Source organism: Loxodonta africana, chromosome 3, assembly GCF_030014295.1.
Source record: "Loxodonta africana isolate mLoxAfr1 chromosome 3, mLoxAfr1.hap2, whole genome shotgun sequence".
NCBI lineage: Eukaryota > Metazoa > Chordata > Mammalia > Proboscidea > Elephantidae > Loxodonta > Loxodonta africana.
The window spans coordinates 46,238,608-46,265,396 of record NC_087344.1 but is presented as its reverse complement, the minus strand read 5'-3'; the positions used below and the strand labels follow the sequence as shown (position 1 = coordinate 46,265,396).

Genomic DNA, 26,789 nt, shown 5'->3' with positions numbered 1-26,789 from the left:
TTACGTAGGTCTCTTTTGGTTTCTTGAAATAGTGTTTTGTAGTTTTTTTTTTTGTATAGGTTTTTTACATCCCTGGTTAGATTTATTCCTAAGCATTTTATTTCTGTAGGGGCTATTATAAATGGTATTGTTTTCCTGATTTCCTTTTTGAAGGTCTCGTTGTTGGTGTTTGGGAATCCAACTGATTTTTGTATGTTGACCTTATATCCTGCTACACTGCTGAATCTTTATATTAGTTCCAGAAGTTTTCTTGTGAAATCTTTGGGGTTCTCTATGTATGGGATCATATCGTCTGCGAATAGGGATAGTTTTACGTCTTCCTTTCCAATTTAGATGCACTTTATTTCTTTTTCCTCCCTTATTGCTTTAGGTAGGACTTCCAGCACAATGTTAAATAACCCAGTTACCCAGTGCCGTTGAGTCATAGGAGTGGTAATAAAAAGCATCCTTGTCTTATTCCCGTCCTCAGAGGGAATACTTTCAGCCTCTCTCCATTGAGAATGATGTTGGCCGTTGGTTTTGTATAGATGCCCTTTGTTATGTTGAGGAATTTCCCTTCTATTCCTATTTTTTTGAGAGCTTTTATTAGTGATGGGTGTTGGACTTTATCAAATGCCTTTTCTTCATTGATTGAGATGATCATGTGATTCTTTTTTTCATTCTGTTTATGTGGTGGATTATGTCGATGGGCTTTCTAATGATGAACCATCCTTGCATACCTGGTATGAATTTCACTTGGTTATGGTGTATTTTTTATTTTTATGTGTTGTTGAATTCTGTTTGCTAGAATTTTGTTGAGAATTTTTGCATCTATATTCATGAGAGATATTGGTCTGTAATTTTCTTTTTTGTGGAGTCTTTGCCTGGCTTTGGTATCAGAGTTATGCTGGCTTCATAGGATGAATTTGGGAGTATTCCTTCCTTTTCTATGCTCTGAAGTAGTTTGAGTAGTACTGGTATGAACTCTTCACTGAATGGTAGAATTTTCCAGTGAAGCTGCCTGAGCCAGGGCTTTTTTTTTTTTAAGCTGGGAGTTTTTTTTTTTTTTAATTACCTCTTCAATCTCTTTCCTTGCTATGGGTCTATTCAGTTTGTGTTAGTTTAGGAAGGTAGTATATCTAGAAATTTGTCCATTTCCTCTAGGTTCTCAAATTTGTTAGAGTGCAGTTTTTCCTAGTATTTCTGTTATGTTTTAGATTCCTTTTGACAGCTAAGTGAGGATTTGGAAAATATAGCCATTTTGTTTCAGAAAGGCACCCAACTGCTAATGTCCATAGAAGGTGTAGGTTCCTTTGTAGCAGTTTCACATTTCTGTAGCATTTCTTGTGTTTGTGTTGACATTTTAGGGGTCAGGGTAGAATCTGCTTCTTAATTTTTTCTTTTTCCCATCACATACTGGATCCTCAATTCTTTCCATGTGATTACAGTGTTTAGAAAGTTGATCGCTTGGGGCTTTCCAAATAGAGCGCAAACATAGGTCAAGGACAATGTCTTGTTCATCCTTGCACCCCTGGTACTTGCTAAAACCAAGGACAGGACATTGCCTGCTGTGGGGTAGACACTCAGTACACATTTGTTAAATGAACAGAAGAATTGTGAGTTCAGTTGCTTTGCAATAGAAATAAGCAGGAGTTTTGTCTGTGGTTTGAACTGTACCTGCTATCTATGGCTTGGGTCCTAATCTTTGGAATCCCCACCCCTACTCCCACCAGGGAGACATTAGAAATTGTTCTGAGCATATCTTATTTTGCAGATGAGTCAAGAGGAGTCTACCCGCTTCTATGATCAGCTGAACCATCACATTTTTGAATTGGTCTCCAGTTCCGATGCCAATGAGAGGAAAGGTGGCATCTTGGCCATAGGTGAGGACAGAATCTCTGGTAACAGTAATAACTATGAATAAACATCTGTTCATCTTTGTGTCCACCGCATCCTATGTCTGCCACTTAATAGAATCTTTGTATTTGTTTAATGAGTTTGTGGCTTTCAGTGAACTTATACATACATTAATTTTAGCAACAGACCTGGGATATAGGCAAAGCAGGTATTTTCAGATATGGAAGCTGAGTCTCAGCACCGTAAAGTGACTTTTCTAGGGCCACACAGTTTGCCAGAGCTGGGACTAAATGCCTGCTTTCTTTCCACTACTCTGTGTTACTTCTTGCAGGTTCTGGTTTCTGTATTTGACAGGGTTTGGCAGAACAGGGCTCACGAATGGAGGAATTGAGTCGGGGTACAGTTAATAAAAGGCAGGTAATTTTCAGCTCCCAAGGACTGATGGTCTATTCTGTGAGTTATTATCCAGTCCCAGTTTGAATTCCATTTCTGCCTGGGAAAATAAATTATATGATACTAAAATGAGGTCATTTTGCTTTATGTATGTAGCTACAGCACAAATACCAAATCTTTTGGTTAAAATGAAAGCTGCTTGTATCCTTACCCATCTTTTATTCTAGTATTGAAATCTGTACTCCAAGTGAAATGACAGGGTCACGCACCACCTTTCATCCCAAGGCAGGGAGCTTTCCTGGACAGCATGTGCCCCATCCTCACCTTTGCCTCCTTTCTTTTCCAGCCAGCCTCATAGGAGTGGAAGGAGGGAATGCCACCCGAATCGGCAGATTTGCTAACTATCTTCGGAACCTCCTCCCCTCCAATGACCCAGTTGTCATGGAAATGGCATCCAAGGCCATTGGTCGCCTAGCCATGGCAGGGGACACTTTCACCGCTGAGTATGTGGAGTTTGAGGTTAAGCGAGCCCTGGAATGGCTGGGTGCTGACCGCAATGAGGGCCGGAGACATGCAGCTGTGAGTACCTGGGAGGGAGGAGCACAGGCAGGCTTGGGGAACGATGGCGGTGTGTCGTGGCCCCTCCTGCAATATGCTGAGGTCCCTGAAGGGCAAAGAATAAGTGGGAACACTCTAGGAAAGGTGCTGTGTTTCTTAGCAGACTTAGATTCTGTCCTGAATTCTTATCTTTCAGCCTTTGAACTCAGTACCTGAAAAGGAAACTTAAAGTTCTCTTCTTTATTGTCACTTTAAAAGACAGCCCTATGCATAAGGCTTATCCTGGACTTAATTTTCTGGAATCACAATGACCTCCCAAGAAGAAAGCACCAATCAGTCACAGGGAAGAGAAGAAGCCATAAGCCAAAAAGCTTACAAAGCCCCAGATGGCTGTGCTGTCTTTATGATGCCTTTCATATCTTTATTAAGGCCTCTCTTGGACATATCATGGGAATATGGAAGTAGTGGGGTAAGAGAAGTCCAGGGGAAGTGGGTACCTTCCCTGCCTGCTATTCGAGAGTTGGCCTGCCTTCTCTCAGCCTTTTCCTGTATATTTGTACACATTATTGATCAGTTGGTACCTTGCCAAATCTTTCCTTTTCCCTATTGGTCATTGAGCATTTGGGGGAGCGTTGGCCTCTTCATCTTGCAGTGGCACATTCTTGCTGCTTTTTGAGGCTTATCCTGAAAAAACCTGCTTTGTTGGGTTGGGGTTCCAGCTATGAGATGGGGCAGACTCTGTGCTTGAGAGGAAGAGCTTGGGAATGAGTGTGTATCAGTTGGGTCTTCCCCAGTCAGGTCCCTCTTTAGGAGCAGCATTACGAGGAAGGAGCATGGTGCTGGGGGAAGGACACACACTTGGACCTTGGTTCAGGTCTTGCTTTGCTACTTAACAACTTTGTCACTGGAGCAACCATTCCAACTTTCAGTTTCTTCCTTCGTGTCAGTAAAATAATAATAGGATTAAACACTAGACAGGAGTGTTCATTCACTCAACAAATATTTATTGAACATTTACAGTATTTCAGGCACAGTTCTAGGCTGTCAGTATCCAAAAAACCCAAACCCACTACCATCAAGTTGATTCTAACTCATAGCGACCATATAGAACAGAGTAGAACTGCCCCATAGGGTTTCCAAGGCTGTAATCTTTATGGAAGCCCACTGCCATGTCTTTCTCCCACTGAACAGCTGGTGAGGTCCAACTGCCAACCTTTCATTTAGCAGCAAAACACTTAACCACTGTACCACCATGTCTCCTTGCTTTCAGTATAATCGTAATACAAAACATAAAAATGGCTTGCCTTCCAGAGCTTATGTTCTAACATTATAAGCATCCTGTGTTTGTAAATAACCTAGGATGGTGAATGCTGAGATGTTTGGTCAATTTTCTTTTCCTTCCTCTGTCCCCAGAATTTCTCCTAGCTAGAAGATAAGGTCTAACCCTAGGAAAGTAGGCAAATCGTCTTTCCTAATGTGTATAGTCACTAGGGTGACTACAGGCTATAATCCTAAGAGAGCGTCTGCTATGGATTAGAGTTCTTATTCTGCCTTTTTCTCCCAGGTTCTGGTGCTCCGTGAGCTGGCCATCAGCGTCCCCACCTTCTTCTTTCAGCAAGTGCAACCCTTCTTTGACAACATATTTGTGGCCGTGTGGGACCCCAAGCAGGCCATCCGGGAGGGAGCTGTAGCTGCCCTCCGCGCCTGTCTAATTCTCACCACCCAGCGTGAGCCGAAGGAGATGCAGAAGCCTCAGTGGTACAGGGTGAGGAGAGGGTCCCGTTCCAGCCACCAGCAGAGCACATTCACATAGATTATCACTTGACGTAAACGGCCAGAATAGCTCCCTTGCCACAGAGCACATATAATAACATATGCTTTGGTCTCAGATGATTTTTTTATGCTCAGTATGCATCAATACTTACTATAATCTGTTAATAGCTGCACCATTATTTTACGTATCACTAAGAATAAAAATACGGTGCCAATTAAATTGTGACTCAGTGCTTTCTTATTAACATTTATAAGACATCTCTCTTTTCAGAGATGTTAAGATATGGAAAAATGGGTGTCTCGTGAAATATGGTCGATGCTAACGTAAGAAAGTACCAGTTCCCTGTTCTCTGGTATGAGTCCTATGTTGATTGTTGCTGCCAGGGAAACTTACTGATGAGCCCTGTGTTACAAAAAGACTCCTGAACATGGGATTGGGAGCCCTGAGTTCCAGACTTGGCTTTGCTGTGTGACCTAGGACAAGTCGCTTAATTTATTTGAGCCTCCGTTTTTTTGTTTGTTTTTAATCTATGAAATAGGGATGATAGTAGTATGTACCTCACGGAGTTGCCGTGAGAGTTGATGCTAATTTAATTGAGAAAGTTGTTGTTAGCTGGCGTTGAGTCCATTCCGACTAATGACGACACGACATGTGTAGAATAGAATTGCTCCATAGGGTTTTCAAGGCTGTGACCTCTCAGAAGCAGATTGTCAGGCCTGTTTTCTGAGGCTCTTCTGGGTGGGTTCGAACCACCAACTTCTCAGCTAGTGGTAAAGTGCTTAACTGTTTGAACTACCCAGGGATTCCATAATTGAGCAAGGGAACGTGATAAATTAGTATTGATGATGCTGGCAAAGGGAAGCAGCCAGTACACTAGGAGAAGGTAAAGGCTTAGATGACCCCATGCACTAAGCAGATACAGTAACTCCTCAGAACTGTGATGAATGGCATGAGCCTGTGTTCTCTCTGACTTTGGATTCTGGGTAATTAACTAATTAAGGCTTTCTCATATCTCTACATAGCACACATTTGAAGAAGCAGAAAAAGGGTTTGATGAGACCTTGGCCAAGGAGAAGGGCATGAATCGGGATGACCGCATCCATGGAGCCTTGCTGATTCTCAACGAGTTGGTCCGCATCAGCAGCATGGAGGGAGAGGTGAGCTGTCAGAGGAGGGCTGAGACTTCTACTGCTGGAGACAGTCACGTGCCGTCCCGTGTGCCAGGCGTTTGTTAGGATGCAACAGTCAGCAAGACAAGGCGAGCCTTGCCCTCATAGAGCTGACACTTTGTAGAGGGAATAGACAATAAATAAGTAAACAAGATAATTTCAGATTGCAACAACTTTTATGAAGAAAATAAAATAGGCAGGGGGATAGAAGGTAACTGGGATGGGGTAACTGGGCGGTCAGGAAAGACCCTGCCTGAGGTGGTGCCATTTGAGCTGAGACCCACATGACATAAAGGAGCCAGCCTGCAGAGGGCTGGGTATTGTCTTCCAGGTAGAGGCTTTGAGGTGGGAGAGAGTTTGACAAGTTCAAGGAACAGGAGGAAGGGAAATGTGGCTGGTGCACAGTGAAGGAGGCAGAGTCAGGGAGGGAAAAAAGGAGGGTGGGGCTAAATTAATAGATCTCGTAGTTCACGGTAAACACTAGCTTTATCCTAATGTGGGGGAAACATTGGAGATTTGTACACAGGGCGATGATGTGATGTCTTGCGTTTTTAACCATCACTGGCTGCTTATGGGTAAAAGCTTTTGGAGAGGTAGGAATAAAAGCAGGGAGACCAGTTAGGGAGTGTGTTAGCCCAAGAAGCAGATGCAAAGATGGGTTTAAAAGTGCAAGGATTTTAATAAGGGAATAGCCTGTGAGAGAAGATGGGGAGGGAGCTGGTCCCCACAAGCTGGTACAAATCATTTGCTTGGAGGGAAAGGTGAGAAGCTGTGTCAGAGGGGAATTCACAAGGGCAAGAGTTGGCAGGCTGGGAGAACCATTAGAACACAGTGTACTGTCTGACCTTGAGTGAACAATAGAGGGAAGGAAAGCTGGATGGAAGCAACCTAGATCACCTGCAAAGCCATTGTGGACCTCAATCCGAAGTTGGCCTTCAGAGAAGTCACGTGTTTCCCCAGAGCAGGCTTGCCTTAGTATCCCTGGTGTGTTCTGTCACTGCCTATTTCCTGTGGAAAGTCTGGCTTTGGCACCCATATGGCGATAGATTTCAGAGGGTGGCCCCTGGAGCCTTTGGTCATTCATGCTCCTTGTAGTTGGAGGTCGCATTCTCACAGCAGCCACGGGAAGCTATTACAGTAGTCTGGACCAGCCATGGTGCGGCCTTTGACTGGGAGGGGCAGTGCAGATTCTGAGAAGTAGTTGGCTTCAGCATGTATTTGGGAGTAGAGCTCCATCTGTGAGTCTTCACTTGGGGAGCTGGTTGGTGTGAGATTCCACTCCATGTTTCTTGCTTAAATAGACACAATGATTGTTCTGTAAAGGCTGTGCCCTAGAGGTGGAGTACCGGGCCCTATGCAGGAGCAGAAGCAGAGGAGTCTGGCTTCTGAATCCCTGCTCCCCTGTCTCCTGTGTCCCCACTCCTCTGTTTACTCTTGGACTTCGGCATATTACTTTACCCGCTTTAGTCCCATTTTCCTCACTTTTAGCAGGGGGATTTTACCTACCTCATAGGACTCTTGTGAGGTTTCTAAATATACATGGAGCACCCAGCACAGTGCCTCATACATGGTAAAAAAACAAAACCAAACCCAGTGCCGTCGAGTCAGTTCATACTCATAGCGACCCTATAGGACAGAGTAGAACTGCCCCGTAGAGTTTCCAAGGAGCACCTGGTGGATTCGAACTGCAGACCCTTTGGTTAGCAGCTGTGGCACTATAACCACTCCGCCACCGGGGTTTCTTCATACATGGTAGGTGTCCCATAAATGATAGCGCTCAGAGATTTCCCGATCTGAGTTTAACATGGTGCTTTCCACTATAGCTCAGGCAGCTCTGGGATCTTTGTTTCCTCCCAGAAAATAGGTCAGTGTCACCTAACTCATAGGGTAGTTGTTAGATTTAAATGAAATAATACTCGTAAAGGTGCTTTGTAAGAACTATCCAAATGTAAAGTATCATCATTTCATAATTTATTCATTCAGTAAATACTAATTGAGCACCTACTATGTGCCAGCCATACTGTGTCCTAAGAGCTAGAATAATGCAGCAGTGAGCAAAACAGAGATTATATTCTAGCAGTGGGGTGATAGACAATACACAGGTAAGTAAACATATATAGCATGTCACCTGGTGACAGTGCTCTGGAGAAAAGTGGGGCAGGGAAGGGAAATTGGGAATGCTAGCATGGATTGAGGATTGCATTTTAAAATAGGGTGACAGGGACAGCCTTACTGAGAAGGTGACATTTGAGCACAGTCATGAAGGAAGTAGGAAAAAAGCCATGCAAGTATCTGAGGAAGAGCATTTGAGGCAAATGGCCCAGCAAGTGCAAAGGCCCTGAGGTGAGAATATGCTGGTGTATTTGAGGAGCAGCAAGAACACCAGTGTGGCTGAGCAGAGTGGGGAGGATAGAGGCGGTAGGAGATGGGGTCAGAGGAACATCTAGGGTGGGGAGGGAGCACATGACAAAGGGCCTTGGAGACCATTGAATGGACTCTGTGCAGGAAGCTATTAGCGGGTTTTGAGCAATGGAGTGACATTTGACTCATATTCCAAAAGGATCACTCTGACTGCTGTGTTGAGAATGGACTGTAGGAGGGGCAAGGCTTGCAGCCAGGAGCCCAGTTAGGAGGGAATTGCAACAATCCTACTAGGGGATTTTTGCAGTTCAGGCCATAGTGGGAGCTATGGAGAGCTAATAAGTGATTGGATTTTGAAGTTGGGATTTGCTCATAGATTGGAGGTGGGTGGGAGAGACAGAAGAGTCAAGGTATTTGGCCTGAGCAACTGGAAGAATGGAGTTGCCTTTTACTGAGATGGGAGGAGCAGGCTTGGGGGAGAAGGTCAGGAGTTTGATTTTGAACACGATAGGTTTGAGAAGCCTATTAGGCATCTGAGTGGGGATATTGAGTCGGTCTGGGGAAGAGATCTGGGACAGAGATTCAGATTTGGAGTTGGCAGCCCATAGGCATTATTTCAGGTCATGAGACTGGGTGAGAACCACAAGGGAACAGAGGAGAGATGGGGCCTGAGGGCGAGGTCAGGAGACAGAAAGGAACCAAAGGAGACTGAGAGGAAGCAGCCAGGGAGGGAGGAGGAGGGCCAGGAGGATTCCAGGTCCAAAATGCCAAGTGAAGAAAGTGTTTCAAGGAGGAGGAAATAGCTAGCGAGTGGGTTAAATGCTGTGGATAAGTCAGAAGAGATAAGGACCCGGAGTTGACCATTGGAATTAGCAGCATAGAAGTCGTTGGTGACCTTGACAAGAGTAGTGGACAAGAGTTTCCAAAAAATGAAAATATCTGTGTTGAGGGAAGCTTGGAAGTTTGGAAAGTTGTTTTATACTCATCTCAGTTTACACTCTTGGAGGGTGAATTATCATGTAGTCCATGAAAGAGGGAATTGATTTGAGTTCTCAGCCAGTCAGTTTATTCCTTAAAAAAAAAAAAAAGTGAATCCTGGAATTCTGAGAAAATTTGCCTAAGTTGTTTCTACCCAGGTTTCCAGGAAGAAGAAAGAGGCCAGAATATCCTTAATAGGGTGCTGGCGTGGGGCTGCCCCTTCCCTTTGCAAGAAGCTTTATTTCTCAGATCTTAGGTACCCTCTACTCATAGCAACTTGTAAGTCTTCTTAAACCTAGCAGAGTCCTTGGAGGTAGGAGCCCTTGGCAACCAGCCTCCTGCCGTTTCTTCGTTGTTCAGTAGGTGGTGCTCTTCTACCTAAATGAGAACAAAAACCAGGCACCCTGCAAGGTTCCGGGGGAAATTATAAACCTGGAGATGAAGAGTGACCACCCTCCACTTTGGAAGTAGTTACATTTTAGGATCGGGCAAATTCATTGCTCTGTAGACTTCATAGAGCCCAGGTGATCGCCAGTCATAAGTAAAGGTGATTTTTTATCCCCGTGTCTATAGCGTCTAAGAGAAGAAATGGAAGAAATCACACAGCAGCAGCTGGTACATGACAAGTACTGCAAAGATCTCATGGGCTTCGGGACGAAACCTCGGCACATCACCCCCTTTACCAGTTTCCAGGCTGTACAGCCCCAGCAGTCAAACGCCTTGGTGGGGCTGCTGGGGTACAGCTCTCACCAAGGCCTCATGGGATTTGGGACTTCCCCTAGCCCAGCTAAATCCACTCTAGTGGAAAGCCGGTGTTGCAGAGACTTGATGGAAGAGAAGTTTGATCAGGTAAGTGGCAGAGGCCTTCTGCCTCTCCTCGCAAGCTTCACACCTGGCTTTCCTCTGCCAACCCTTTATCCTTCCTCTCTCAGGTGTGCCAGTGGGTGCTGAAATGCAGGAATAGCAAGAACTCGCTGATCCAAATGACAATCCTTAATTTGCTGCCCCGCTTAGCTGCATTCCGACCTTCTGCCTTCACAGGTGAGGATGTCTATGGAAGACATCATGATCCATTTAAGTTTACACTTAAACAGGGAAGAAGTGTTTCAGAAAATTATGTCTGCTTCTCATCTGAAGCCACACCAATTAAGGGACTATTCTCTGATTTTTTTTTGCTTCATGTCCAATTCCGGTGATGTCTAGTTCAGGTTTTTCTACTGATCTCTGAGAGAGCATTCAGAATGTATAGGTAGACAGGCAGTTCTAGGGCCAACAGTCTTTTCAACAGGACTGAAAAGAGTCCAAAGGAAGGACAGTTTAGAGACTGTGCAACAGCCTCTATAGGACAGAGAAGATCTGATGCCTGTCCTGCTTTTGCCTCTGAAGTGTAACTGAGCCAGTGAGCACTCACTGATAGAAAGGACTAGATGTTGCAGAGGCAGGATCCATTGGTGGTAGATTGTGGTAGATTCCTGCCCTGTCCTCAGTGGGCAATGTGAATTCCTGGCTCCTGGAACTGGCCCAATGCAGGTACTGGCTTCTCCCTGAGGCCTGCTTGGATTATTCCGCTGGAAATGTTTTTTTCCTTTTCCTTTATCACCCTCAGCTGTGGAAAGGCTTTGGCGTCAGACTTGGGTTGAATCCTGTGTCTATAACTATGGGGTTTTGAACAGGATATTTTCCCTTCCTGAGCTCCACTTCCTCACTTGTAAAATTAGATTAATAATCCCTGCCTCACAAGGTAACTGCTCGAAAGACTGCCTGAGCACCTGCTGTACGGCCTGGCACAGAGTAAGCCCCAGTAGATGGAAACCGTTATTATGCTATTACTGTCTCCTTTAGTACTTCAAATCCATTTTGGAAATAGGGTCAAATTAAAAATTACAACAGTACTGTAGTTGCTTGTTCTTACTTGATGCCTTTGTCTTATCTCCATACTCGCCGAGTGCGGAGCTCCTGTGTTGAACACACCTCTTTGTCCTTCGCTCTGGGGCACAAGTCCTGTGCTTTGGAAGCATTTAATTCCAAATGAGAGCCAGGAACACAAGCGAGAGGCCAGCCTGATCCTCAGGAACCGCCATTTCTTAGCACACAGACTCATTTCACGCCACACAGCCCAGACAAAACAAGAGGATAAGTATAGCTGGTGAAGTGTGAAATATGCTGTGTGTACAAAGTAGAACGTGTTGGGTAAGGACGAGACAATTAGCCACATAAAATTATTGAACCAGGGAGAAATGATATAATGAAGATCACCCATATTTTTTCAATTTTTCCTTCTTCCTGCCTGATGCACAGCAGTTTTCCTCCTTTTTAATGACCAGGCATGCCCCTATTCAGTAGACCTTTAAATGATCCTGGCTGAAAGTCTGTTGTTCAAAAGAAACTAATAACTAGGCGAAATCTGATCACAGTCTGGCATGTTGAGTTATCTCAGTAAGCTCAAAAGCTGCCTAGCAGCAAGACACAAAAGCTCAGAGGGACCCTAGGTGTATTCTTTGGATGTGGATTTTTGTTGTTTTATTAAATAATAAAATATGTAACAAATTCAGCCTAGGCAATTCCCATAAGCTCATACCACCTCATTGGGTTAAGTGCCACTTGTTTAAAGCTTGCAGTGTGGAAGTCATTGCTTGAATTTCCTGATGACGTAGGCTTTGGGAATATAAAAAATACCTAAGACTGGTTGGAATCGCTAAGAAGGTCGGATTCTTAATCTCTTAGGATGCACAACACAGGAAAGGAAATTATACTCTTGGTTAAAGCTTATTTCTTGCCAAAATCCTTAGCCACGTGTAAATGTCTAGTTTTCCTTATTGATTCGCTCTCATGTTAAGGTTGTATCACTCTGGTCTCTTTTCATAGCACTCCTAATCCAAGCCCCAGCATACTTCATTGTCATTTGACTACAAGAGCTCTGGGAGAAGACATTTCTCATCACCGTAAACGCAGTGATGTATATGTGCTGTTGGGCAATCTGTTCACATTCTCCTAGATTGTGGCTCTGGTAGCCCTCAACACCCTTGACTTTCTAGTGCATGTATGGTCTTGCCTGCTCCGTTGCATATGTGCTACTGGTGCACAGATTTGGGGCCAGCATTGGTGGAAGAGAAGAAATAGAAGAAAAGAGGGAAGAATCAGGAAATCCCGGCCTATAGAGGAATAATAACACTTTTAACCTCAGTTGCCCAAGAATTACCTACCCATGCACATATAGCTTGTATAAACTTAATGAAAATGCACATGGGGGTTTCCAAATTACAGACTAAATCTCATTCTATTAAATATAACAAAAAAAAAAATCTCTAGAATAATAGCAAAGTGATTTCCAGGCCTAAGCTGAATGTCTTTTGCAAACAGTATTCAGTATTACTCTGAACTTCAATAAAATACAATAGATAATAATTTGTTTTTAAACAAGATTTAACATGTATTTCTTAAACAAGCACATGTAATCTTTCCTTCAGAATATAAAACTAATAGAAACGATTATGTGATGATACTGTTTTGGAGACACTTTTTCTTTTTTTTAATTAAAGGAGAAAAATCTTATATTTCCAATATTTCCAAAAGATGTATCTGAGCAGTAATTATCAAGCATAAGACTTCGGCTACTACATCCTCTAAATTCTTAACATCTGTCCAATCGGCTCTCTTAATTTGTTCTTAAATTTAAGGGCCTTGTAGGAACTCTGACCTGTGATACATAGACCAACCCTGACCTTGAGCCATACATTTTGTCTTTTCTGTGCTCAGATACCCAGTACCTCCAAGATACCATGAACCATGTCCTAAGCTGTGTCAAAAAGGAAAAGGAACGTACAGCAGCCTTCCAGGCCCTGGGGTTACTTTCTGTGGCTGTGAGGTCTGAGTTTAAGGTCTATTTACCTCGTGTGCTGGACATCATCCGAGCAGCCTTGCCCCCTAAGGACTTCGCCCATAAGTAAGCATCTCTGTTATGATTTCACCTTCCACCCCATTTGCCTAGAGATGAAGGATGCTCAACCCCAGTCTCCATGGAGCTTAAGCCCATTCTATGCATTATTAACCTCCAAGATATAGCAGGGCGTATAAAAAACAACTTTTCATCAGCTGAGTTCTAACGGTTTCCAAATGAAATGACATATGTCAGTATTTTGGGAGGCTGAATACCCTGTGAACATGTTAGATGCCAGTGCTGTTCGCAGTATTATTTGCTGGGAATCTCCTAGTTTTATTCTCTTTCTCTGGCCTTCGAGGGTCCTATTTTGATATGAGACCTAAAGAAAGGAATCTTGGACTAGAATGGAGGGGACCCAACGGTCATCTTTTCCTTATCACTGAAGTTGGATAAGTCCTTTCACCTTTTTAAACGTCCTAACGAAAAAAGTGGAGAAAAACCTTAGCAACCTGTAAGAGGGAGAAGCCAGAATGTCTTTTTCTAAAGCTAGGGTCTCATTGTTCATTGGCTTTAGTCTTATAGTTGTGTCTTTTTATTTCTCTGTTTCAGTAGCAAGAATTGCTCTCTTGAGTTAATCAGCCCTGCCCATTCTAAAGCCCAGCATTCTCATCACAGGGAGAAAAACTTTTCATTTCCCTTTGAATAAGAGCAAGTGATAAGATAGCTGTGGGCTATACTTTGTGTCCCGGTGAGCACATTGTTGAGTTCGCTTCCTACATAGGTCCCTGGCCAGCACTGCAGTAGCCCGTATGGTGCCTTTGGGTGAATTTGGGAAGTAAGGGGGCCCCTTCCTCAAGACACTGTACTGCCATCTGCTGGATTGTCAATATAAATACAGAAATATATGATGACTGTGCCCTCTAGAATTGTGCAGTAGACAACCTGCTTGCCCACTTTTGGTGGCCCCACCTAGGTAGGCTGCCCTCCTTACCCCAAGGCACTTTCGAGGTGAAATGTTATGTCTAAACTAGCCACTCTTTGTTTCTCTGCAGGAGACAGAAGGCAATGCAGGTGGATGCCACGGTGTTCACCTGTATCAGCATGCTAGCTCGGGCAATGGGGCCTGGCATCCAGCAGGATATCAAGGAGCTGCTGGAGCCTATGCTAGCAGTGGGACTGAGGTGGGAGTCAGAAACATGAGTTTTCCCTGTCTCAGTTAGTATGAGGCTTGGTCCCCAGTCCTGAGACTGTATGAAAAGAGAGAGGCATGGTCTTTTGCACATTAAATTCATAGGCAGGATAGCTCCGACTAAACATAGGCTAGTTTCAGATTCTAGTTTCATCCCTAGCTAGCTATGTGATCTTGGCTAAGTTACTGAACTTCTCCGAGTCTTAGTTTTCTCATCTGAAAAGTGAGTGTAATAGCAATTCCTATTGCTAGAGTTGTTGTGAGGATTAAGTGAGAGAGAGAGTTCATGAAATAGCTACTGTTAGCACAGTAACTTGCATGTAACTTGCATATTAAAAAAAAATAGGAATTAGTAAACATTTGCAACTATTATTATCTTCTGCATTGTGCTAAATTATATTAAGCAAGCTATACTGTGACAAAAACCAGAAATTTATAGGTTGTCCTGAAATCTGAGGCCAGGCCAAGAGAAATTAGGACACTTACTCTACTTTGTAGTATTCTTTCTACTTTAAAGACCAGGAAATGGGGCCCTATCCCCTTGCTGGTCAAGAAGAGACTTAACGTCATGTGCCCAGCCCCACAAGTGACTGGTTTCCTTCCCCTCAGCCCTGCTCTCACTGCAGTGCTCTATGACCTGAGCCGTCAGATCCCACAGCTGAAGAAGGACATCCAAGATGGGCTACTGAAGATGCTGTCCTTGGTCCTCATGCACAAACCCCTTCGGCACCCAGGCATGCCCAAGGGCCTGGCCCATCAGCTGGCCTCTCCTGGCCTCACAACCCTCCCTGAGGCCAGTGATGTGGGCAGCATCACTCTTGCTCTTCGAACTCTTGGCAGCTTTGAATTCGAAGGTAAGAAATTACAGTGGCTTCTGCCAAGATAGTGAGTGATGCTGGGAACCTTGATTAAGGATTGAGGGTGACTGGGATTCCTGGATCTTGTCAGGCATCCTAAAGACAGATAGTTGATTCTGTAGCAACTCATTCTTCCCAGACTCTCCATATCCCTACTCTTTGTTTCCTTATACCATACTGAGCTTTGGAGAAGACAATGCTCAGAAGTATGCATTGATCCAATGAAATAATGTTTCAGAAATGGAAACCTTAGAGATGGGTCTCCCTCACCTACCCAGTTCCATGTAGCTGAGGTGGGATTTAATGTTTGAAAGTTTTAAGAAGGGGCTTCTTGGGTGTTTCCATTTCTGTGGAGGTATGATTTCCAAGAGTGATGCCCTGTGCTGTTCAGTTTGGAAGTCTAAGCCCCAAATAAACCCACATTAATACCCTAAGGAGATATATTTCAGAAGAAAAAAATAGATCCTTTTTGAAATTTAAGATCATGTGGGTAGCACTGGCCAAGACTAAAAAGAGAGAAGCAAATGCAGAAACCCTAAACACATTGTCTAAAGCTTTGTATCCTCCTGTGGTTTCCCTACTGCAGTTACTCCACTTCACATTGATTAACACCCAGGATAATTTATTTCTGACCAATAGAAATTAGCTATATTTTAAACCCAGCCTACATCTGACTGTGTTTTTGGCATCTAAATCTGGGAACTAAAGCAGAGTAAATTTGTTCAATAATTGTTTTACCCTCTGAGAATGTAAGGTCATAATAAACAAACAAACAAGCAAAAACAAAATAACTTACTTTTTGAAGGGTATAGAGAAAGGGTTTGGGGAGGATACCTTTTTTCTGTGTCCCTGTTCTTTCACCACTCCCCTTTTGCCTTTCTGCTGATTCAAAGCCCATTTGTTACCCTTTTAAGAGAAGAGTTCTGGGTCAATATGTTGTCGATGGATATTCTGTTGAAAAATGAATTCTTAGCCACGAAATGGAAAATGCAGCTAGTGAGTTACAGACCTACTGCTCCAAAGCACCAATGTTGATTGTTTTCTTTCTGCATTTGTATCCAGGCCACTCTCTGACCCAGTTTGTCCGCCACTGTGCAGATCATTTCCTGAACAGTGAGCACAAGGAGATCCGCATGGAAGCTGCCCGCACCTGCTCCCGGCTGCTCACACCCTCCATCCACCTCATCAGTGGCCACGCTCATGTGGTTAGCCAGACTGCGGTGCAAGTAGTGGCAGATGTGCTCAGCAAACTGCTCGTGGTTGGGATAACAGATCCTGGTAAAGCTTTCGAGACAGAAGTGGTCTAGGGAAGTTTAGTTGCTTGGGGCAGCTGGAAGTAGCCAGTTTTATTACATGGCTTCTCCAGAGATCATCAGCCTCAACACGCTGATGTTCTTTCTCTGCTAAGGCTTCAGGCTTGGCTACTTCAGCCTGTTGGTGTAAGATGATCTGTCTTTAGCTCTATTACCTTTGCTCCCATGAGTAGAGAGAAAAATGACAAGGGTTAGATGAGAAAAGGGTATATGGAATTCTGTCACTGGGCTGATGGCAGTGGAGGTGGGATCTAGTAAAGCACTGGAGGGGTGAGATGAGTGAAGAAGTGTTCAAAGGCTCAATTGCTCTTGCAGACCCTGACATCCGCTACTGTGTCTTGGCATCCCTGGATGAGCGCTTTGATGCACACCTGGCCCAGGCAGAGAACTTGCAGGCCCTGTTTGTGGCGCTGAACGACCAGGTGTTTGAGATCCGGGAGCTGGCCATCTGCACTGTGGGCCGACTCAGTAGCATGAACCCAGCCTTTGTCATGCCTTTTCTGCGCAAGATGCTCATACAGGTAATGGATGACAGTCAAACCTAGAGGCAATGGGGTGAGTACTCATTGTGAGATCTGCTTGGGAGAGAGAGTTGAGGACAAGGAAGGGGGATAACAATTGAGATACCTGGTAAAAGCCACGTTTGACTCCAAGTGTCTGCCTGTTCTCCTGGTTTGATAATTGTGGTTCTAGTAGTGGTTATCACCTCACAAGCTTCTTGCCAGTGTGACTCCAGGGACCTTCTTCGTCCCAGGCTAACTTCTAATGCAGCCCTTTCTTCTTCCTAGCAAGTCGCCAGCTATTCCCATTTCATGGCCCTTCTCCCTCAGTTTGCTGCAGATGGTGTTGATTTCCCCAGTACCTCCCTGTCTTTCCATTCTACTGCTTTTCTTGCCGATGCCAGGTCAAGCACAGAGGCCATTGTTCTTAACGAAAATAGCAAATATGAGAATAGTTCCGACATTTCTTCTTATAATCATTGCCGCCAGTCTGTGGTTGCTGGCTTTCAGTCTTAAGCACTGTGAGATGCCAAGCTAAGCTGCTTGGATTATAGCCTAAGGTAGATTTGAGTTGGCATTGCTGCTGAATCTAGCAGGATTTCCAATTCCTGCCAAAGCCTGACCCCTCAAGTTTTGTCTTCACCTACCCAAGTAAGTTCTCTGGCCTCATTATGAGTGATTCATGGTCCAGTTCTTCCTGCCTCAAGGTATTTCCACCCACCTATTCCAGGTCTCCATGTGGCTCACCCAGCCATCTCCTATTCCCACCTCCACCTTGTCCACCTCTCCCTTGGCTTCCTGACCCTCCCCTATAACTTCTTTGGAAATAAACACTTTTCATAACATGTAAAGAACTTAAACATAGATAATCATTAATATGTGTAACTTTTACCCTAGAGGAATGTCATTTATTCACAGTTTGTGCATAATTAAAGCGGCTGTAAATTATATCATCAGTCAACAAATTAGAAAATTGTACTTATGTTGGCACTTCAGTTTTTAGCTTAATGATTTATTTCTTTAATTGCCGACCTACATTTACAGTGCCTGTCATTTTAGGTCTTTTTAAAATACCTGAAGCTTTGGGGAGAACAAGAAATTATTGTTTTTTAATTTTTATTGTGCTTTAAGTGACAGTTTACAAATCAAGACCGACTTTCATACAAAAACTTATAAACACCTTGCTATATACTCCTAATCACTCTCCGCCTAATGAGACAGCACACTCCTTCCCTCCACTCTCTCTTTTCATGTCTATTCGGCCAGCTTCTGACCCCCCCTACTCTCTCATCTCCGCTTCAGACAGGAGATGCCAACATAGTCTCATGAGTCTACTTGATCCAAGAAGCTCATTCTTCACCAGTATCATCATCTATCCCATAGTGCATTCTCATCCCTGTCTGAAGAGTTGGCTTTGAGAATGGCTCCTGTTTTGGGCTGACAGAAGGTCTGGGGACCATGACCTCTGGAGTCACTCTAGTCTCAGTCAGACCATTAAGTCTGGTCTTTTTATGAGAATTCGGGGTCTGCATCCCACTGCTGTCCTGCTCCATCAGGGGTTCTTTGTTGTGTTCCCTGTCAGGACAGTCATTGGTTGAAGCCGGGCACCATCTAGTTCTTCTGGTCTCAGGCTAATGTAGTCTCTGCTTTATGTGGCCCTTTCTGCCTCTTGGGCTCATAATTACCTTATGTGTTTGGTGTTCTTCATTCTCCGTTGTTTCAGGTGGGTTGAGACCAATTGATGCAACTTAGATGGCTGCTTGCTAATGTTTAAGACCTCAGACACCACTCTCCAAAGTGGGATGCAGAATGTTTTCTTAATAGATTTTATTATGCCAATTGACTTAGATGTCCCCTGAAACCATGGTCCCCAAACCCCTGTCTGTGCTACGCTGGCCTTCGCAGTGTTCGGTTTATTCAGGAGACTTCTTTGCTTTTGGTTTAGTTAATCCAGTTGTGCTGACCTCTCCTGTATTGTGTGTTGTCTTTCCCTTCACCTAAAATAGTTCTTATCTACTATTTAATTAGTGAAAACCCCTCTCTCTCCCTCCTTCTCTGCCCCCTTTCATACCCATCAAAGAATATGCTCTTTGTTTAAACTGTCTCTCAAGTTCGTATATAGTGGTCTTATACAATATTTGTCCTTTTGCAGCTGACTAATTTCACTCAGTGTAATGCCTTCCAGACTCCTCCATGTTATGAAATGTTTCACAGATTCATCATTGCTCTTTATCGACTCGTAATATCCCATTGTGTGAATATACTATATTTATCCATTCATCAGTTGATGGGCACCTTGATTCTTTCCATCTTTTTGCCGTTATAAACAGTGCTGCAGCGAACATGGGTGTGCATATATCTGTTCCTGCAAAGGCTCTTATTTCTCTAGGATGTATTCCAAGGAGTGGGATTGCTGGATCATACGGTAGTTCTATTTCTAGTTTTTTAAGGAAGTGCCAAATCGATTTCCAAAATGGTTGTACCATTTTCGTTCGCAACAGCAGTGTATAAGTGTTCCAATCTCTCCACAATCACTCCAACATTTATTATTTTGTGTGTTTTGGATTAATGCCAGCCTTGTTGGAGTGAGATGGAATCTCATTGTAGCCTTAATTTGCATTTCTCTAATGGCTAATGATCGTGAGCATTTCCTCACGTGTCTGTTAAACCTAAAAAAACCAAACCTAGTGCCATTGAGTCGATTCCGACTCATAGTGACCCTATAGGACAGAGGAGAACTGCCCCATAGAGTTTCCGAGGAGCGCCTGGCGGATTCAAACTGCCAACCCTTTGGTTCAAAGCCGTAGCACTTAACCACTACACCACCAGGGTTTCCATGTATCTGTTAGCTACCTGAATATCTTCTTTAGTGAACTGTCTGTTCGTATTCTTTACCCATTTTTTAATTGGGTTATTTGTCTTTTCGTAATTGAGTTTTTGCAGTATCACGTAGATTTTAGAGATCAGACACTGATCAGAAATGTCGTAGCTAAATACTTTTTCCCAGTCTGTAGGTAATCTTTTTTACTCTTTCGGTGAAGTTTTTGGATGAGCATAGGTGTTTGACTTTTAGGAGGTCCCAGTTATCTAGTTTCTCCTCTGCATTGTTAGTAATGTTTTGTATACTGTTTATACCATGTATTAGGGCTCCTAGCATTGTCCGTATTTTTTCTTCCATGAACTTTATCATTTTAGATTTTATATTTAGGTTGTTGATCCATTTTGAGTCAGTGTTTGTGCATGGTGTGAGGTATGGGTCTTGTTTCATTTTTTTGCAGATAGATATCCAGTTATGCCAGCACCATTTGTTCAAAAGACTGTCTTTTCGCCCGTTTAACTGACTTTGGGCCTTTGTCAAATATCAGCTGCTCATATGTGGATGGATTTATGTCTGCTGTGGGCTTGGAGAGGGGGTCCGTGCTGTCTTCAGGGAGCCCCTTTGCCCACCTTAGTTCTGTTCCATTGATCTATGTTATCTGTTGCTGTACCAGTACCAGGCAGTTCTGACTACTGTGGCGGTATAGGTTCTAAAATCAGGTAGAGTGAGGCTTCCCACTTTGTTCTTCTTTTTCAGTAATGCTTTATTTATCTGGGGCCTCTTTCCCTTCCATATAAAGTTGTTTCTCCATCTCATTAAAAAATGTCATCGGAATTGCATTGTATCTTTTGGGAGAATAGGCATTTTTACGATGTTAAGTCTTCCTATCCATGAGCAAGGTATGTTTTTTCACTTATGTAGGTCTCTTGGTTTTTTGCAGTAGTGTCTTGCAGTTTTCTATGTATACGTCTTTTACATCTCTGGTAAGATTTATCCCTAAGTATTTTATCTTCTTGGGGTCTACTGTAGATGGTATTGATTTGGTGATTTCCTCTTTGAAGTTCTTTTTGTTGGTGTAGAGGAATCCAACTGATTTTTGTATGTTTATCTTGTATTGTGATACTCTGCTGAACTCTTCTATTAGTTTCAATAGTTTCCTTGGGGATTCTTTAGGGTTTTCTGTGTATAAGATCATGTCATCTGGATGCCCTTTATTTTGTTATCTAGCCTAATTGCACTGGCTAGGACCTCCAGCACAATGTTGAATAAGAGCAGTGATAAAGGGCATCCTTGTCTGGTTCCCAATCTCAAGGCGAATGGTTTCAGTTTCTCTTCATTTAAGATGATGTCGGCTGTTGGCTTTGTATAAATGCCTTTTATTATGTTAAGGAATTTTCCTTCTATTCGTATTTTGCTGAGAGTTTTTATCATGAACAGGTGTTGAACTTTGTCAAATGCCTTTTCTGCATTGATTGATAAAATCATGCAGTTCTTTTTTTTATATGGTGGATTACATTAATTGTTTTTCTAGTGTTGAACCATCCCTGCATACCTGGTTTGAATCCCACTTGGTCATGGTGAATTATTTTTTGATATGTTGTTGAATTCTCTTGGCTGGAATCTTGTTGAGGATTTTTGCATCTAAGTTCATGAGGGATGTAGGTCTGTAATTTTGTTTTTTTGTGGTATTTTTACCTAGTTTTGGTATCAGGGAGATGCTGGCTTCATAGAATGAGTTTGGGAGTATTCCGCCTTTTCTATGCTCTGAAATACCTTTAGTAGTAGTGGTGTTAACTCTTCTCTGAAAAAGTTTGCTAGAACTCTGCAGTGAAACCCGCCCCCCGGGGCCAGGGCTTTTTTTTTGTTGGGAGTTTTTTGATTACCTTTTCAATCTCTTCTTTTGTTATGGGTCTATTTAGTTGTTCTACCTCTGTTTGTGTTGTGTTAGTTTTGGTAGGTAGTGTGTTTCTAGGAATTTGTCCATTTCTCCTAGGTTTTCAGATTTTTTAGAGTGCAGTTTTTCATAGTAATCTGATAAAATTCTTTTAATTTCAGTTGGGTCTGTTGTAATATCGTCCATCTCATTTCTTAATCGGGTTATTTGCTTCCTCTCCTGTTTTTCTTTGTCAGTTTGGCCAGTGGTTTATCAATTTTGTTAATTTTTTTGAAGAAACAGCTTTTGGTCTTGTTAACTCTTTCAATTATTGTTTTTCTGTTTTCTATTTCATTTAGTTCAGCTCTAATTTTTATTATTTCTTTTCTTCTAGTGCCTAAAGGTTTCTTTCGTTGCTCTCTTTCTATTTGTTCAAGTTGTAGGGATAATTCTTTGATTTTGGCCCTTTTTTCTTTTCGTATGTGTGTATTTATTGATATAAATTGACCTCTGAGCACTGCTTTCGCTGTGTCCCAAAGGTTCTGTTAGGAAGTGTTTTCGTTCTCACTGGAGTCTGTGGATTTCTTTATTCCATCCTTGATGTATTCTATGACCCAGTCTTTTTTGAGCAGGATATTGTTCAGTTTCCAAGTGTTTGATTTCTTTTCCCTGCTTTTTCTGTTATTGATTTCTACTTTTATGGCCTTATGGTCAGAGAAGATGCTTTGTAATATTTTGATGTTTTGGATTCTGCTAAGGCTTACTTTATGACCTAATATGTGGTCTATTCTAGAGAATGTTCCATGTACTCTAGAAAAGAAAGTATACTTGGCTACTGTTGGGTGGAGTGTTCTGTATATGTCTGTAAGGTTGAGTTGGTTGATTGTGGCATTTAGATCTTCCATGTCTTTACTGAGCTTCTTTCTGGATGTCCTTTCCCTCACCAAAAGTGGTGCGTTAGTCTTCTACTATAATTATGGAGCTGTCTATCTCACTTTTCAATGCGGTTAGAGTTTTATGTGTCTTGCAGCCCTGTCATTGAGTGCTTAAATATTTAATATGGTTATATCCTCCTGGTATATTCTCCCTTTAATCATTATATAGTGTCCTTCCTGGAAACCCTGGTGGCGTAGTGGTTAAGTGCTACAGCTGCTAACCAAGAGGTCAGCAGTTCAAATCTGCCAGGCGCTCCTTGGAAACTCTATGGGGCAGTTCAGTCTGTCTTATAGGGTCACTATGAGTCGGAATTGACTCAACGGCAGTGGGTTTTTGGGTTTAGTGCCCTTCCTTATCCTTTGTGGTGGATTTAACTTTAATGTCTGTTTTGTCAGAAGTTAATATTGCCACTCCTGCTCTTTTTTGATTATTTTTTGCTTGATAGATTTTTTTCCATCCTTTGAGTTTTAGTTCCTTTGTGTCTCTAAGTCTGAGATGTGTCTCTTATAAGCAGCATATAGACAGATCGTGTTTTTTAAATCAATTCTGCCACTCTCTGTTTATTAGTGTATTTAGTCCATTAACATTCAGCGTAATTATGGATAGGTATGAGTTTAGTGCAGTCATTTTGATGTATTTTTTTTGTGTGTCATTGACAGTTTCTTTTTCCCACTAAATTTTTTGTGCTGAGCAGTTTATATATTGTCTTTTCCTCTTATTCGTTGTTGTTGATTTTGTTTCTGCTGGGTCTCTTATTTTTTTCTTGTATTTTATTTTGATGAGTAGGATAGTTAGTCTCCTTTGTGGTTACTTTAATATTTACCCCTATTTTTCTAAGTTTAAACCTAACTTTTATTTCTTTATACCACCTTGTCGTCTTCTCCATATGAAAGATCTATGACTACATTTCTTAGTCCCTCTTTATTATTTTAATGTTGTCTTCTTTTATATAATGACATTGCTGTTTCCCCGTTTTGAGAGTTTTTTTTTTAGTTTATTTTTATTGTGCTTTAAGTGAAAGTTTACAAATCAGGTCAGTCACTCATACAAAAATTTACATACATCTTGCTATACTCTCCTAATTGCTCTCCCCCTAATAAGATAGCACAGTCCTTCCCTCCACTCTCTCTCCTTGTGTCCTTTTGGGCGGCTTCTGGCCCCCTCTGCCCTCTCATCTCCCCTCCAGACAGGAGATGCCGAGATAGTCTCATGTGTCTACTTGATCCAAGAAGATCGTTCTTCACCAGTATCATTTTCCAACCCATATTCCAGTCCAATCCCTGTCTGAAGAGTTGGCTTTGGGAATGGTTCCTGTCTTGAGCTAACAGAAGTTCAGGGGACCATGGCCTCCAGGGTCCTTCCAGTCCCAGTGTGACCATTCAGTCTGGTCTTTTTATAAGAATTTGGGGTCTGCATCCCAGTGCCCTCTTGCTCCCTCAGAGGTCCTCTGTTGTGTTCCCTGTCAGGGCAGTCATTGGCTGTGGCCAGGAACCATCTAGTTTTTCTGGTCTCAGGCTAATGTAGTATCTGGTTTATGCGGTCCTTTCTGTTACTTAGGCTGATAATTACCTTGTGTCTTTGGTGGTCTTCATTCTTCCTTTTGAGCTTTTTTTAATCTTGATTTATTTTTGTGATTTTCCTGTCCAGGTTAACATCTCATTGCTCTGTCCAGTGTTCTAGTCTTGGGTTGATACCTGATATTATTGATTTTCTAACCAAAGAACTCCTTTTAGTATTTCTTATAGTTTTGGCTTGATTTTTACAAAATCCCTAAACTTCTGTTTTTATCTGGAAATGTCCTAATTTCACCTTCATATTTGAGAGACAGTTTTGCTGGATATATGATTCTTGGTTGGGAATTTTTTTCCTTCGATGCTTTATATAAGTCATCCCTTTGCCTTTGTGGTTTCTGCCAAGTAGTCCGAGCTTATTCTTATTGACTCTCCTTTGTAGGTGACTTTTCGTTTATCCCTAGCTGCTCTTAAAATTCTCTCTTCATCTTTGGTTTTGGGAAGTTTGATTATAATATGTCGTGGTGACTTTCTTTTAAAATCTACCTTATGTGGAGTTCCATGAGCATCTTGCAGATATCTTCTCATCTTTCACAATATAAGGGAAGTTTTCTGCTGACAGATCTTGAACAATTCTCTTTGTATTTTCTGCTGTTCCTCCCTGTTCTGGTACTCCAATCACTCATAGGTTATTTCTCTTGATAGAGTCCCACATGATTCTTAAGGTTTCTTCATTTTTTAAAATTCTTTTCTCTGATTTTTTTTCAGATTTATTAGTACCAAGTGCTTTATCTTCAAGTTCAGAAATTCTGCCTTCCACTTGCTCAATTCTGCTCCTCTGACTTTCTATTAAGTTGTCTACTTCTGTAATTTTAGTGTTAATCTTCCAAATTTCTGATTGCTGTCTGTCTATGGATTTTTCTAGCTTATTAAATTTTTCATTATGTTCCTGAATAATCTTTTAATTTCCTCAGCTGCTTTACCTGTGTGTTCCTTGGCTTGTTCTGCATATTGTCTGATTTCCTTCCTGATGTCTTGAAGGGTTCTGTATATTAACCTTTTGTATTCTGCCTCTGGTAATTCGAGGAAGGGACTTTCATCTAGAAGATCCCTTGATTCTTTGCTTTGAGCGATTGTTGAGGCGATCATGGTTTGTTTCTTTATGTAACTTGATATTGACTGTTGTCTCTGAGCCATCTGTAAGTTATTAGTTTATTTTCTGTTTGCTTACTGTGTTGTAGCTTCTTGCCTTGTTTTGTTTTGACATGCGCAAATGGGTTGCTTGAGTGAGCTAGCTTGATTATTTTTGCCTTTGGAGCTCTGATGTCCTATCCCCAGATGGGTAGAGCTGTTATCAGGTATATCAGTCTAGGAGTCCATTGACTTTTCTTGTGTGGATTCAGCTCAGTTATCCAGGTAGCCGGTCATCAAGTCTGTGGTACAAGCTCTGTCCTACAGTCTTAGAGGGGCAGGGGTGTTTGGTATAGGTACCGGTATCTGGTTGCAGCAGGGGGTCATGCTCTGAACAAGGCAGGGGCCTGAGAACCATCCCCCTAGTGTCTCTGAGGGAAACATGTCCCTGATCCTTAGAGTTTACAGGTGGGTGGGTTCTGCAGACAGACCATGGGCATCCAGTGCCTTTGGTTGTAAGGACTAGGAACTACTTATCCCTGGACCGTTGTCACAGGTGGCTGGGTGACATGAGTGGGGCCACCAGTCCTTAGGCCCCTGATGTAGGTAGGTGAGGACCCTGTTTAATAGGCAAAGCGGTGTCAAATATCAAACATCCACCTCTCCACTGCACAGCTGAAACAGTTGTAGTCTGCCAGCTAGGGCCGATTCTCTTGAAATAGGCCCGCATAGGTCCATGCAGTGGGGAAAGGTATTCAAAGTCCATGGACCATTTATGCCTGGACAGGAGCTGCTTCTGTCCTGAGCTCTCCAGGTTAGTGGGGCTGGCAAATTATCTTTTCCCCCTGTTGTAAATTTATTTCTTCTCCAAGCCTGGGAGCATGGCTCAGGGCACTCAAACAGGCCTATCTCAGGCCCAGGGAAATCAACAGCCACTGAAGCCGGCTTTGGGGAGTGGGGCATGGTAAAATATACGCAAGTACTTACTTTTGCCAAGAGCACCGTTCTTCTCTGTTTCCGGAGGTGTGAGTAGGCTGTGCAGCTGGCTGCTTCTCCCTAAGAAAACTGCGGCCAAATGCTACCACTAGCTTGCCACAGCCGCTCCTGGGAATGGCACCTCAGGGATCCCAGCGATTCGGGTCTGGCAACTCCTTGCTGCTTTTGAACTGCCTCTCTCTCCACGTGCTGCGCAGTCCGTTTTCTGACTTTGCCTTTGTTATTCAGGGCTCCTAGGTTGTCATAAATATAATCATTTCACTTGCGTTTTCGGGTCTTTGTTGTAAGAGGGATCACCAGAAGCGTCTGGCTATTCCGCCGTCTTGGCCCCGCCTCCAAGAAATCATTGTTGATCTTGCCATCTCAAGTTGTGCTAAATAAATTTGATATAGAAATACCTCGTAATAAGAACACAGTGTGTCCATTCAGTCGACATACTTTTCAAGTCCCTACTATGTTCCAGGTACTGCTGAGTGCTGAGAATATATCATCGTACAAGCCAGACATGACTCCTATCTTTTTGAAAGTTCCATTAAGCTCTCAAACTATCTTATTTTTCTGATATTGGAGAGTGTGAAGCACCATTGAGTGAATTTTTCATGTACTGGTTTAGCCCTTGAAACTCCAAAGTTAAAAATACTTTTGTTTTTAAACTTTGATACTTATTTTCCTAAATTGCACATTTTCACGCCTTGATAAGGAACATGAACTAAATG

General features: G+C 42.7%; 1 protein-coding gene across 10 annotated transcripts in view; it reads left to right on the top strand.

Annotated features, from left to right (window-relative positions):
* The window catches only part of MTOR (mechanistic target of rapamycin kinase), a 144,829-nt gene that overhangs the window by 4,917 nt on the left and 113,123 nt on the right, over nt 1–26,789 (top strand). For all 10 annotated transcript variants that reach the window (XM_064281270.1, XM_064281273.1, XM_064281269.1 and 7 more), the window contains 11 exons: nt 1,754–1,862; nt 2,576–2,808; nt 4,352–4,552; nt 5,584–5,718; nt 9,643–9,918; nt 10,002–10,110; nt 12,826–13,012; nt 14,002–14,130; nt 14,748–14,992; nt 16,058–16,273; nt 16,624–16,829. In XM_064281270.1, the coding sequence (XP_064137340.1) occupies nt 1,754–1,862; nt 2,576–2,808; nt 4,352–4,552; nt 5,584–5,718; nt 9,643–9,918; nt 10,002–10,110; nt 12,826–13,012; nt 14,002–14,130; nt 14,748–14,992; nt 16,058–16,273; nt 16,624–16,829 (2,046 nt within the window). The remainder of the gene's footprint in view (nt 1–1,753; nt 1,863–2,575; nt 2,809–4,351; nt 4,553–5,583; nt 5,719–9,642; nt 9,919–10,001; nt 10,111–12,825; nt 13,013–14,001; nt 14,131–14,747; nt 14,993–16,057; nt 16,274–16,623; nt 16,830–26,789) is intronic.